At 32.3% G+C, this 13,636-nt stretch overlaps 1 protein-coding gene across 2 annotated transcripts; it reads left to right on the forward strand.

Annotated features, from left to right (window-relative positions):
* Positions 1-1,598: 1,598 nt before the first annotated feature.
* LOC128163531 (uncharacterized) lies at positions 1,599-13,164 on the forward strand. Of its 2 annotated transcripts, none has more exons than XM_052827151.1 (3): positions 1,599-1,691; positions 12,222-12,568; positions 12,796-13,164. In XM_052827151.1, the coding sequence occupies exons 1-3, from the start codon at positions 1,689-1,691 to the stop codon at positions 12,797-12,799; spliced, it is 354 nt and encodes a 117-aa protein (XP_052683111.1). In that variant the 5' UTR covers positions 1,599-1,688; the 3' UTR covers positions 12,800-13,164. The 2 variants fall into 2 exon arrangements, with proteins under 2 accessions (XP_052683111.1, XP_052683112.1); XM_052827152.1 differs by having other exon boundaries at positions 1,601-1,691; positions 12,226-12,568.
* Positions 13,165-13,636: the final 472 nt, after the last annotated feature.

Genomic DNA, 13,636 nt, shown 5'->3' on the forward strand with positions numbered 1-13,636 from the left:
GGAGAAAACGTACCCTAGAAATTGGGTACGTTTTCTCCTGGGTACGTTTTCTCCTGAGTACGTTTTCTCCTGACACCGAATCCGCCACTGTACGTGCCTGATAACGTACACAGTACCCATATAGAATTATTTACAAAATAATTTCATAATGTAATTCATTATAAATTAGTTATAACATTGATTTATTTGTGATTATTTTCCATTTGCATTGCCATTTGGGTTCATTTGGGTCCATTTGGGTTCATCATGTTCATTTGGGTCCATTTGAGTTCATTTGGGTAAATCGAATTACAGACGTTTAGGCCCCAAGATGTTTAGGACCCAAGATGTTTAGGCCCAAGCAAAGACGTTTAGGACCCAAGATGTTTAGGCCCCAAGATGTTTAGGCACCAATTTCAAAATGTTTAGGCACCTGTTGTTTTTAATATACTGTTTAATTATGTATCTCTTGAGCAGTTTTAAGCAAATAAATGCATTTTAATTAAATTTGGAGAAAATTAATTACATAAAAATTGCGATATTATTGTCAGAGCTGCCATTATGAGATTCATGACTAGAACACAAAATTAAAGTTATATGAGGGTATGCATTATAGTATTCATATTTGAAAATTGGTTTGTTGCCTATCATCATTGGAATAATACAATGTTTGAATATTTAAAAAACAATCTTTTATCATTGATATTCTTCACACAGCAGCAGATTTACCGATATATAAATAAGAATAAAATCCCTGAAGCAACTTTCTACTCAAACACAAGTTATTTCTGTAATCATTCCAGTAGAAAGATACAACTTGGCTGTTATAATTACGCTGATTCTTAACTGTAGATGCAGGTGATAAATATATTTCTTAGGGTTCACTATATAATTTTTGGATATATTTTTTTTAAATGAAATTTAACAGGCATGCACAGCAAATACACATTATATTCATTTTTGAGTTAATTTATTATTTTCATTGACAAAACCCATACATGTATAGAATATGTGATATTTATAACAGATTTAGATAAATCACTGCTTAAAGAAGACTAGTCTCTTCATAATTTAATTACTTCTCATGATTGGTGTGAAACCCCCATTGTATTGCAGTATCTCTTCATTATCTCTCCTTATTAGCACCTATCCAGAGAGGGAGCAGGATATTGGGGTGGAGGGTGGATGTTGTTTTAACAATTTAATTAATGGTAATGGTGGTTCAACACATGGTAAAGAAATGCTCATTATTTTATCTTTGTTGAATAAAAATTATGCAATATTCAAATACCCTTTGAGTGGAATTAAGATCTAAATATAAGATTCTGAATTTGAAAATAATTTGATAATTAATTAAAGAGAAGACGCATAATACGGACTTTTTAATGTAGATTTTATTTGATAAAAATTAAGTAGGAATTTTTTTTTTAATTTATAAATACAATAAAAGATTTGTAAGAGATAAATCTCAATCTCAGTCTATAAAATTAGTCAATAATGTTAAACAAATTTAAAAAAAAGGAGGTTGGTGCCTAAACATCTTAAGATAGGTGCCTAAACATCTTGGGGCCTAAACATCTTATAGATTAAGGGCCTAAACATCTTGGGGCCTAAAAGTCCTGCTACCCGTCGGAATAATCGACGCACCGGGTCGAGCGGAGTCGGTGTCAGACTACCAAGTCCGACTGATAGCGACTGTAAATGATGAAATGGTGCGTATTTCTTAACTATATATATATATATTTATATATTTATGTATGTATATATATGTATGTATTATATTCATTTAAAAGAATATAAATAACAACAATCATAATGATAACATCAAAAGAGACAAAATCAAAATGGCGTCCTTTCTCACCGTGTATAGAATCGCACATAAGGGCTGATCGGTGTAGCCCGGGGCCGTGATTTTGAAGAGGTGAAAGTATGTTTAAACTTTTATTGTAACAAGGGAAACGCTGTTAATGTGTTGTATCCTCGTATTCAAATTATAAACCTGTGAAAATTGTTCAAAGACTGTTTAGAGCAGATACTGAGATAGAAAATGTCAATCACTTAACCATGCGAGATGACATATTTGGCATCTACAAAGTAAAAAATGTTCCACTAAATTATTGCATTTTACTTGGAAAATGCTTTATCCATCTAATTCATTCAAAGTCACCTGACAAACAAATTGAGTTCATTGCTTTTAAAAAATTTCTAAGAAATAAGCTTCATGCGAAAGAAAATTATCTCTGTTCGAAGTTGCCACCAATATATTAGATCTTTCCAGAAAATTTGTATGCATCTACACTGGAAATATCTATGATGTATAGTGTCAATTTGATTACAGTTGCCTGTGTTACAGATGGGACTTGGAATCAATTTCATATTAAAAAGCGACTTGTTATGTACTATGATTCTGTGTAATATTTTGAGCTGAAAAGATTGTGCGTTAGTTTGTGTGCAACACTGAAAAGGTAAATTTTAAAAATATCTTTTTAGCTCACCGAGACGAAGTCGGGGGGAGCTTATGCTATACCCCCGGCGTCGGCGTCGGCGTCCGGACCTGGTTAAAGTTTTTGTTGCAGGTCCTGTATCTAAGTTATTACTAGTCCTATCTTCACCAAACTTGCATGGATGATGCATCTGGACCTACTTATGGACTTGAAAGACTTATGAGTTTCAGATGCTGGAGGAGGTTAAGGTTTTTGGAGCAGGTTAAAGTTTTTGGTGCAGGTGCCCTTTGATAGCAATTTCTAAGTTACTACTGGTCCTAACTTCACCAAACTTGCATGGATGGTGCATCTTATGATACTGATGCACCAGACAGGCTTGAATGCTGAATCTGAGCCATAAGTTTCAGATGCTGGAGGAGGTTCAAGTTTTTAGAGCTGGTTAAAGTTTTTGGAGCAGGTGCCCTTTGATGATTATATCTTAGTTATTACTAGTCCTAACTTCACCAAACTTGCATGGATGGTGCATCTTATGATACTGATGCACCTGACAGGCTTGTATGTTGAATCTGAGCCATAGGTTTCAGATGCTGGAGGAGGTTAAGGTTTTTGGAGCTGGTTAAAGTTTTTGGAGCAGGTGCCCTCTGATGATTATATCTTAGTTATAACTGGTCCTAACTTCACCAAACTTGCTTGGATGGTCGGTCTTATGATACTGATTCACCTGATGCTGAATCTGAGCCATTAGTTTCGGATGCTGAATGAGGTTTAGTTTTTTGGAACAGGTCACATGTTTAATAGATAATAATACTATTTCAAACTTGCATAGTTGATTTAACTTTAATATAAATGAATCGCAGAGGTAGCTTCAGATGCAGAGCCTGATCTCCATTATCAAGGATGCTAAAAAATATATCTTATTTATTACTGGTCCTAACTTCACCAAACTTGCATGGATGGTGCGTCTTATGATACTGATGTACCTGACCGGCATTGATGCTGAATCTGAGCCATAGGTTTCGGATGCTGGAGGAGGTTAAGGTTTAAAGAGCTGGTTAAAGTTTATGGAGCAGGTGCCCCCTGATGATTATATCTTAGTTATTATTGGTCCTAACTTCACAAAACTAGCATGGATGATGTGTCTTATGATACTAATGCACCTGACAGGCTTGAGTGCTGAATCTGAGCCATAGGTTTCGGATGCTGGATGAGGTTTAGTTTTTTGGAATAGGTCACATGTTTTACAGATATTAGTTCTATTTCAAACTTGCACAGTTGATTTAACTATAATATAAATGAATCGCAGAGGTAGCTTCAGATGCAGAGCCTGATCTCCATTATCAAGGATGCTAAAAAAATCTCCTACCTCACTTAAACCTACTAGATAGATGTGTTTGTTGTTAAATGATATAACAGGATTCCTATGATATAGTATTACATGTATATGATATGATACACTATTGTTTTATATGATACAATATTATATCATATTGTAAAAAGTTATATGATATAATATGATATTGTATCAATTTTTTTGTACATTATGATATGATATTGTGTCATGTATTTGTTATGTATAGTATTGTATATTATGATACAATATTGTATAATATGATATTGTATTATATATTTAATATTTTATCACATGATATTGTTTCATATGATATTGCAATATGTAATATTGTATCATATGATATGATATTGTATTATATATAATATCGTATAATATAATTATATTTATTATATGATATTTTGTTTGTATAATATATTATTATATCACATGAATTGTATTATATGATATTGTAATATATAATATTGTATCATATGATACAATATTGTATAATATGATATTGTATTGTATAATATCTTACTATATCACATGATATTTTATCATAAGATATGATGCAATGTTGTATCAAATCATATGATACAATATCATATTATGTATCAAATATGATACAATATCATACAATACAATATCATACTATATTATACAATATAATATCATGTTACAATATTGTGATGTATTATGTGATATGATATTGTATCATGTAATACTATATTGTATCATATATTATATAATGATATTGTATTATGTGATCAAATACAATAATGTATGACACGATACAATGTCATATCATATGTTACAATTTTATATTGCATAATTATTTATTACAGTATTATATTGTATTATATGATACTATATTGTAAGTATCATAGGATGCAATATCGTATTATATATTATTGTATTGATAAACATTGTATCTTATAAGACCATATGAAATGAGCATATGATTATCATACAATTTTATAACATATGATATAGGATATTGTGTCAAAACAGTTTCCATGAATATCCAAGATCATTAACTATGATTTTCATATCATATGATAAAGGTGGTCTCATAAAGGTGATGCCTCATAAAGGTGATGTCTCGTCTCGGTGAGCTTTGTAATCTGTGATTACCTATGTTTATAATTAGAGACTGGAATTTCTACTTCAAATATTTCTGACCATTGGATACAGAGAGTAATTTCCTTGCAACTGTTAATTAAAATCCAATATGCATCTTTACATTTTAATTCACTTAATGGTTGAAGTTTTCCTTGAACAGACAAGGAGTGCGTTATATTTCCTTAGCTATGGGGAGGATGTGTTTTGTCTTTGACATGTTTTTTCCAATTATTTGGGATAGAGGAAAGGAGACTGTTGAAGTCTTCGCGAAAAAGAAAAATCATCACAGGACATTTGGACAGACAGTTTAAAATATTTCACAGGACCAAACAAATTTTCACCGGTCCAAAATTCAAAAAGAAAATATAAAATTTGAAACCCAAACAAACAAACCTTGGACAAACGGACAGATTTTACCGGTTAGTGCATCGGACCAATTAGATTTTCACCTGTTTTGTCCGACGGTCCGGTGCTTTTAGGATAGACTGCTGTTGTATTGAAGAAAAGGGGGTTTAAATTTAAATTTTTCATAAAACTCATCTAAAGTTAAGAAAGAGCCATCATTGTTAATAATATCTTTTAAAAACATTATTCCATTTTTATACCATTCAGAAAAAAAGATTGATTTATTGTTGATGCATATAAAATTGTTAAACCACAAGCATTCTGTAAAAATGGGTGGTAGAGCAGAAACTGAACTTCGAAATTTCTTCGACTTTTGTAAGTATGATGATTTATTGAAATACAATACAATAAAGTACAAAATGTACTTTCAATATATATAAAGTATAAAATTTAAATAGAATAGCTTTGTAAAATATCAAAGAAACAGTGTGACGTGACCCGGAATTGGCGACTTCACTGTATATGACTTGGTGCAGAAATTCAAATTAATGATATCTATATTAAAGAAAATTGTCAGCTTGATGCCTTTGGCGGCTCCGGCCTTTGATTATAAAATATAATTTACATATGATATCATGGTTCTTATATTGAAATGAATTTAAGAATATATAAATTTCAAAAAAAGGGTGAAATAAAAAAAATGGGAGTAGCAATACATTGAATAGATTTAGAATTCAATACCCACATGTTCATCGCTATATTAAAATGTGGATTTTGTTGGGAAAATTTGCTTAAATGAAATATAGTCACAGCCCCCTTTTTCCACAAGATCATCAGCCCCCTATGCCACATCAAGTTTTCGATCAAATACTCCTCAATTCATACATGTGAGATGGTTTTCTCTTACAAATATACTAGATTTTCTATTCACATGGAATGATTTTAGACGAAAAAACGTGAAAGTAGGATTCAAAATTTTTAATAAATTACTCTGAAAATAATACGTGGCGCCTACCCCACCTGCATTATGTCAAAGTGTTCGAGCTTTTCCAAAGATATCTTAAATCCCATGTTACTAGAGGTAGTTTCTCAATAATCACTGTCTTCCGTGCAATACTTTTGGTTATCAAAATTGATTTTAATGAAACATAATAAGTCTTTGAATACTTGATGACCTACTTTCACCCTTTTCAAAATCACGGCCCCGCCCTACACCGATCACGGCCCCCTTATGTGCAATTCTACACGATGTTTCTTATGTACACTTTTAAACGATAGGTTTGGTTAGTATGTGTATAATAATAGGCTTTGCAGTACATTTACTGTGCAAATAAGCCATATTTCAATAGAAAAATGATATACATATAAGGGTATTACATTTATTCGCCCCTTAATAAGATTTTCCACTGACGTCAAAGCAGACTTACGTATGATTGTGTTATGAGTTTGAATTTTGCTATGAATATTTCAAAAATGTGTTTGAAAATCAAAAATTAACCTGTGTACATTTTGTCCTTTTAACTTAGTTATGAAGTTTGTTTTGTTTACAATCAGTGCATAATATGCAGGTTGAATAAGACCAATCGATTTGGGGACAATTCAAATGGTTCCCTTTTCTATACACACCCATGATGCATTTTTTGTGTTCCCATGGTGAAATTATTTTTATTTACTTTGAACATTTCTATATTTGAAAGGATACTAATTCTGCTGGTGTAAATAGGTGAAAAGTTAAGTCTAACTTCCTCAGCTAATTGGTTTGTATTGAAAATTATTTGATACTGTAATGACCAAAAAATCAAACAAAGCAGCTTTAAGATGATTGATAACAACACTTTTGACCAAGGATAAGAGAACCTGAATTCCCCCAAGTACTCTAAAACCAAACTACTTGTATACTTAAAGATGATGTAAAGCTTTCTGCTTATACAGTCCCTGAAACATTCTACTTTCCCATTTTTGCGTTTGCTCACTGTGTGCTCACTGTGTGTTCACCATTCACAGTTTTGCGCTCTCCGTTGGCGCTCACCGTTTACAAAGCGTTCACCGTGCGCTCACAGTTCACAGAACATTTAGCGTTCGTTCACTGTTCAGGTTTAAGGTAAGGTTTGCGGCTTGCAATTTTTAGGATTTGTACGAAAATTTAAAAGCATTTTGTTCACTATACTGAAGTCTTTTATTTTATAAAATGCAAATGATTTTGCCGGAGACGTTTTATAATTAAAAAGGTCAAAGTTCATGATTTCAAACTGTCATGTTGATGAAATGTAAATAATTTTGTGAAAATTTGTACATTTTATGTGTGACTTTTATGGCGGTTATTTATGCTTAAAATGTTTGAAAACAATGTCACTATTTATATCATAATTCATTTCTCTTAATTTCTAATGATTTATTTAAAATTAGAATAACATGCAACAAAAGTCAAATATTTGTACTAATATAATGTAAGCAAAAATATCTTATTGGAAACCTTTCCAAGTCCACCGATTTCAGGAAAAACTTACCCTAGTATATCATTATGTGTCATCTGGTGTTTCTAAATCACTATTTAAAACCATTTGATGCGGACTTGGTGTTTTGGAAATTGATAAAATGCTTGTGTCTTGTTCCTTTTTCATTATAATCTACAAAACCCTGCGAAAAAAAAAACTGAAATCAGTTATTAAGTCTTATAAATTTTGAAGTCATATCTGAAATGAAGGGAAGTGGATATTACCAGTATGTAACAATCAAAATCTGTGAGTTATCTCCCTGGGCATACTCAATTGGCAGTTCCGACAGGGAGAATGAACGGAATCCCAAACGAACAAATCGGAATTGCTGCTCTGGAACTGTCGAAACTGTTCCCGCCAGATAGGTGGTGCAGACAGAATTAGAATGGCGGAAAGACAACATTCACTACACGGTTGTTCCATGTGTTCAATGACATTTCCATCATTAGACAGTTTTAATATGCACAAATGTGCCCAAAGAGGTAAGACAATTCTCGAACAAGAGATATGCATTAGAATTTGACTCAAAATAAGCAATTTTAATGCCAAAAAAAAAAACTATGCTGGAATGTTTATGAATACACACACACATATATATATATATATATTCTGAATTCATGTGAATCAAAATACCGGTAAGAAATGCAGGTTATGTAAGCATTAATATAATCTGACCTAATTTTTTAAAGATGGAGGGTAACCTACCCTTTTTTGTTTGGTTTAGGGGGGGGATAAACATGCTAAAATACGAAGTTAGATTTTTAGCTCACCTGAGCTGAAAGCTCAAGTGAGCTTTTCTGATGAAAATTTGTCCGTTGTCTGTCGTTGTTGGCGTTGGCGTCGGCGTTGGCGTTGTAAACTTTTCACATTTTCATCTTCTCCAGAACCACTGGGCAGATTTCAACCAAACTTGGCACAAAGCATAACTGGGTGAAGGGGATTCAAGTTTGTTCAAATGAAGGGTCACGCCCTCTTTAAAGGGGAGATAATTTAGAATTATTAAAAAATTGTAGGTATTTTTCAAAAATCTTCTTCTCGAAAACTATTAGGCCAGGAAAGCTGTAACTTGTATGGAAGCATCCTCAGGTAGTGTAGATTCAAGTTTGTTCAAATCATGGTCCCCGGAGTTAGGGTGGGGCCACAATGGGGGGATGAATTTTTACATAGGAATATATAGAGAAAATCTTAAAAAATCTTCTTCTCAAAAGCTATTAGGCCAGAAAAGCTCAAATTGGAGTGGAAGCATTCTCAGATATAAAGGTCAAAGGTCAAGGTTATTTGGAAATTGTGGATAGTGAAGATTCAAGTTTGTTTCAGGAGTATATAGAATAAATCTTTAAAAATCTTCTTCTCAGAAACTAATCAGCCAGGAAAGCTGAAACTTGTGTGGAAGCATCCTCAGGTAGTATAGATTCAAAGTTGTGAAAATCATGACCCCCTGGGGTAGGGTGGGGCCACAATGGGGGGGGGGGGGGTTCGAAATTTTACATAGGAATATGTAGAGTAAATCTTTAAAAATCTTCTTTTCCGAATCTAATCAGCCAGGAAAGTTGAAACTTGTGTGGAAGCATTCTCAGGTACTGTAGATTTAAAGTAGTGAAAATCATGAACCCTTGGGGTAGGGTGGGGCCACAATGGGGGGGGGGGGTTGAATTTCTACATAGGAATATATAGAGTAAATCTTTAATAATCTTTTTCTCAGAAACCAATCAGCCAGGAAAGCTGAAACTTGTGTGGAAGCATTCTCAGGTAGTATAAATTCAAAGTTGTGAAAATCATGACCCCCGGGGGTAGGGTGGGGCCACAATGGGGGGGGGGGTCAAAATTTTACATAGGAATATATAGAGTAAATTTTTGAAAATCTTCTTCTCAGAAACTAATTAGCCAGGAAATCTGAAACTTGTGTGGAGGCATCTTCAGGTACTGTAGATTTAAAGTTGTGACCCTGGGGTAGGATGGGGCCACAATGGGGGGTCGAAATTTTAAATAGGAATATATAGAGTAAATCTTTTAAAAATCTTTAAAAATCTTCTTCTCAGAAACTTATCAGCCAGGTGATTCTTTAAAATTGTTTAGACTTTGGCCCCTGGACGATTCTTGGGCCTCACAAGGGGTTCAGAGTTTGATGTAGGTTTATATCCTATATATAAACAATTGTTTAGGATGTTTTTGAGAACTGCAATGCTCAACATGTGATATGACTATAAAATCATCCTGTTAGAAAAGGGACTAATGATAATAAACATAAGAATATTCAGGGGGGGAAAATGGTTTTTTATTTATACAGGATCTACATGTTTTATACTACATTGTCCAGATAGTTTGTATTATGACTCAGTTAAGCTGATTTTATCATACCTATTTTCCTCAGTTGAGCGATGTGGCCCATTTATAGATCCTTCTGGATCAGGAATCTCTGCTACTGCTGATGCAGAAGATGACTTACCTGACTTACCAACCACAAGCACCACTACAGAGAATGAAGAGGGGAATGGTTTATGGTCAAAAGCCCCAACACTTCTGCTGTTAGTTAGCTGGTGAGTGAATATAAAAATCATAAAACAACACTTGAATCAGGCAGACTTAGAAAAGTTGCATTGTTGACAAAAATAAGCTGATGCTACAGATAGGAATTGTAAAATTTTTAACTTTTTCAACAATTTTTAGCTCACCGAGACGAAGTCGGGGGGAGCGTATGCTATACCCTTGGTCCCACCTGGTTAAAGTTTTTGTTGCAGGTCCTGTATTTAACTTATTACTTGTCCTATCTTCACCAAACTTGCATGGATGATGCATCTGGACCTACTCATGGACTTGAGAGACTTGGATGCTTAATCTGGGCCATGAATTTCAGATGCTGGAGAAAGTTAAAGTTTTTGGAGCAGGTTAAAGTTTTTGTTGCAGGTGCCCTCTGATGATTATATCTTAGTTACTACTGGTCCTATCTTCAACAAACTTGCTTGGATGGTGCGTCTTATGATACTGATGCACCCGACAAGCTTGTATGCTGAATCTGAGCCAAAGGTTTCGGATGCTGGATGAGTTAATGTTTTTAGAGCTGGTTAAAGATTTTGGAGCAGGTGCCCTCTGATGATTATATCTTAGTTACTACTGGTCCTAACTTCACCAAACTTGCATGAATGGTGCATCTTATGATACTGATGCACCCAACAAGCTTGAATGCTGAATGTGAGCCATAGGTTTTGGATGTTGGATGAAGTTTAGTTTTATGAAACAGGTCACATGTTAAATAGATAATAGTGCTATTTCAAACTTGCATAGTTGATTTAACTATGATATAAATGAATCGCAGAGGTATCTTCAGATGCAGAGCCTGATCTCCATTACCAAGGATGCTAAAAGAAATCCTATGTCATTCAAACTAGCCTAATAGATGTGTTTGTTGTAAAATGATAGAACATAATTTCTATTATTTAGTATTGTATGATATGATACACTATTGTTTCATATGATACAATATTATATCATATATAATATTGTAAAAAAAATTATATGATATGATATTGTATCATTTTTTGTATATTATGATATTGTATTACGATATTGTTATGTATAGTATTGTATATTATGATACAATATTGTATAATATGATATTGTATTATGTATTATTTTATCACATGATATAGTTTCATATGATATTGCAATATATAATCATGTATCGTATGATATGATATTGTATAATATATAATATCTTATCATATAATACAATATTTTATAATATGATATTGGTTTCTATAATATGTTTTTATATCACATGTTGATATATCATTGATATTGTAATATATAATATTGTATCATATGATACAATATTTTATAATATGACATTGTATTTTATGATATATTACTATATTACAATATATTGTATCAAATGATATGATACAATCTTGTATCAAATTATATTGTATTATATGATACAATATCATATGACATATTAAATGTTATACAATATAATACAATACAATGTCATACTATATTATACAATATAATATCATATGTTACAATATTTGTGATGTATTTTGTGATATGATATTGTATCATATAATACTATATTATTTCATATAGTTTTTAATGATATTGTATTATGTGATCAAATACAATAATGTATAAAACGATACAATGTCATATCATATGTTACAATATCATATTGCATCAGTATTTATACAGTATTTTATTGTATTATATGATATATATTGTAAGTATTATAGGATGCAATATCGTATTTTATATTATTTTTTTGATTAACATTGTATCTTATAATACTGTATGAAATGAACATATGATTATCATACAATTTTTAATATATGATATTGTGTCAAAACAGTATCCATGAATATCCAAGATTAACTATGATTTCTATATAATATGATAGAGGTGGTCTCATAAAGGTGATGCCTCGTCTCAGTGAGCTTTGTAATCTGTGATTACCTATGTTTAATCATAGAACTAACAGTTTTTGTTTCTTTTTTTTTTTTTGGAAATGACAAGAAAGACTTTCTATTTTACTCTAAAATGGAGGACATCCTTGGAAAAGATCATGCTGTTTCCCCAAAGTGTCTTATATCGCGTCATTCAAGTGTCTCAAGTGAAGAAATCCCACCCCCTCCCCCAGGAAATATTAAGAGAATGCATGAATCTGATTCAGAGGAAGAGAGAAGTTCGGGAAGTCAGAAGAAGATAAAGAGAAGAAAAACTCGGTCATCAGAGATGGTTGAGTTTTTAACCACATGTGAACAGAAACAAGAGGAAAGACACAGAAAGGAGATTGAGCTGAGAGAACAAATGCACAGTGACAGAATTGAAATGTTCAAAGCCCTAATTGAAACAATGAAAAAGTACTTAATTTAATGTATATATAGTTATTTGAATTTTCACATCTGAGACCTGACCAAATTTAACAAAAATGTTTGTTGCAAAGGAATTTTTCCCTGCTCATAAATTTAGAGTTTGTTGTTGTTAGACTATGAAATACAATACATATAGAAAAAGAATAACCTCTTTATTGAGTCTTTAATTAAAATAATTTTTATTATAATTATTTATTTATTTTTTGTATTTACAGATGACTTGGAAGTGCGGTTTGGATGGTGTACAATTTGTTTAGACAATGAAATGGACTGTATTATACTGGATTGTGGTCATTTATACTGCTGCTCAGGATGTGCCGAAAGATTATAAAGGAGTGTTCCATTTGTCGGGGCAAACTTTCGAAAGTTGTAAAAATTTTCAAAGCATAATCAATTTGCTGCAAGAGAAATTGGACTTCGAAGTTTGAATATCCATGATACGCACATGTGTTTCACCTCCAGCTAAGCGGTGTATTTTAAGTGTGCAAGTGGAGAGTTTTCAAGCCGCTGTGACGCAATTTTTCAGAACCTTATTTTATATTCAGAGTTCAGAGATTCAGAGATCAATAAAATATCACACATATTGTCCTCGTAGATATTGGAAAAGTACAATTTTCATTTATGGGATGTTTTTATAATGTTTTTATTTAAGCATTGAATGCTCATTTTTGGATGTCGTCGGTCCTTTGACACACCAATGCGGTGCAGACAAATCGAATACCGCGCATTAGCGCGGTATGATAATATATAAGCATTTGTCATTCAATGCTTATATTTATATTCATACTGATGTTGTTTTGTATGAAATATATGTGTACCATCGCTGTAAAGCCATTATATACGCTCTCAATCAGGAATATGAAACATACATGGAACAGACATATTAACATGTTATTTAGTACGCTTCCACGGCTAAAAATATAACTGCCATAAACTTTGTAGAGAAAAATCTTGTTAATTAGGGAGTAGATATAATTTAATGATTATTTTTTCAAAAGTACATATCAAATTGGTTATGTAAGGTTGAAAGTTTCATTTAATCTTAAATAGATATAC

Source organism: Crassostrea angulata, chromosome 9 (assembly GCF_025612915.1).
Source record: "Crassostrea angulata isolate pt1a10 chromosome 9, ASM2561291v2, whole genome shotgun sequence".
NCBI classification, from domain to species: Eukaryota; Metazoa; Mollusca; class Bivalvia; order Ostreida; family Ostreidae; genus Magallana; species Magallana angulata.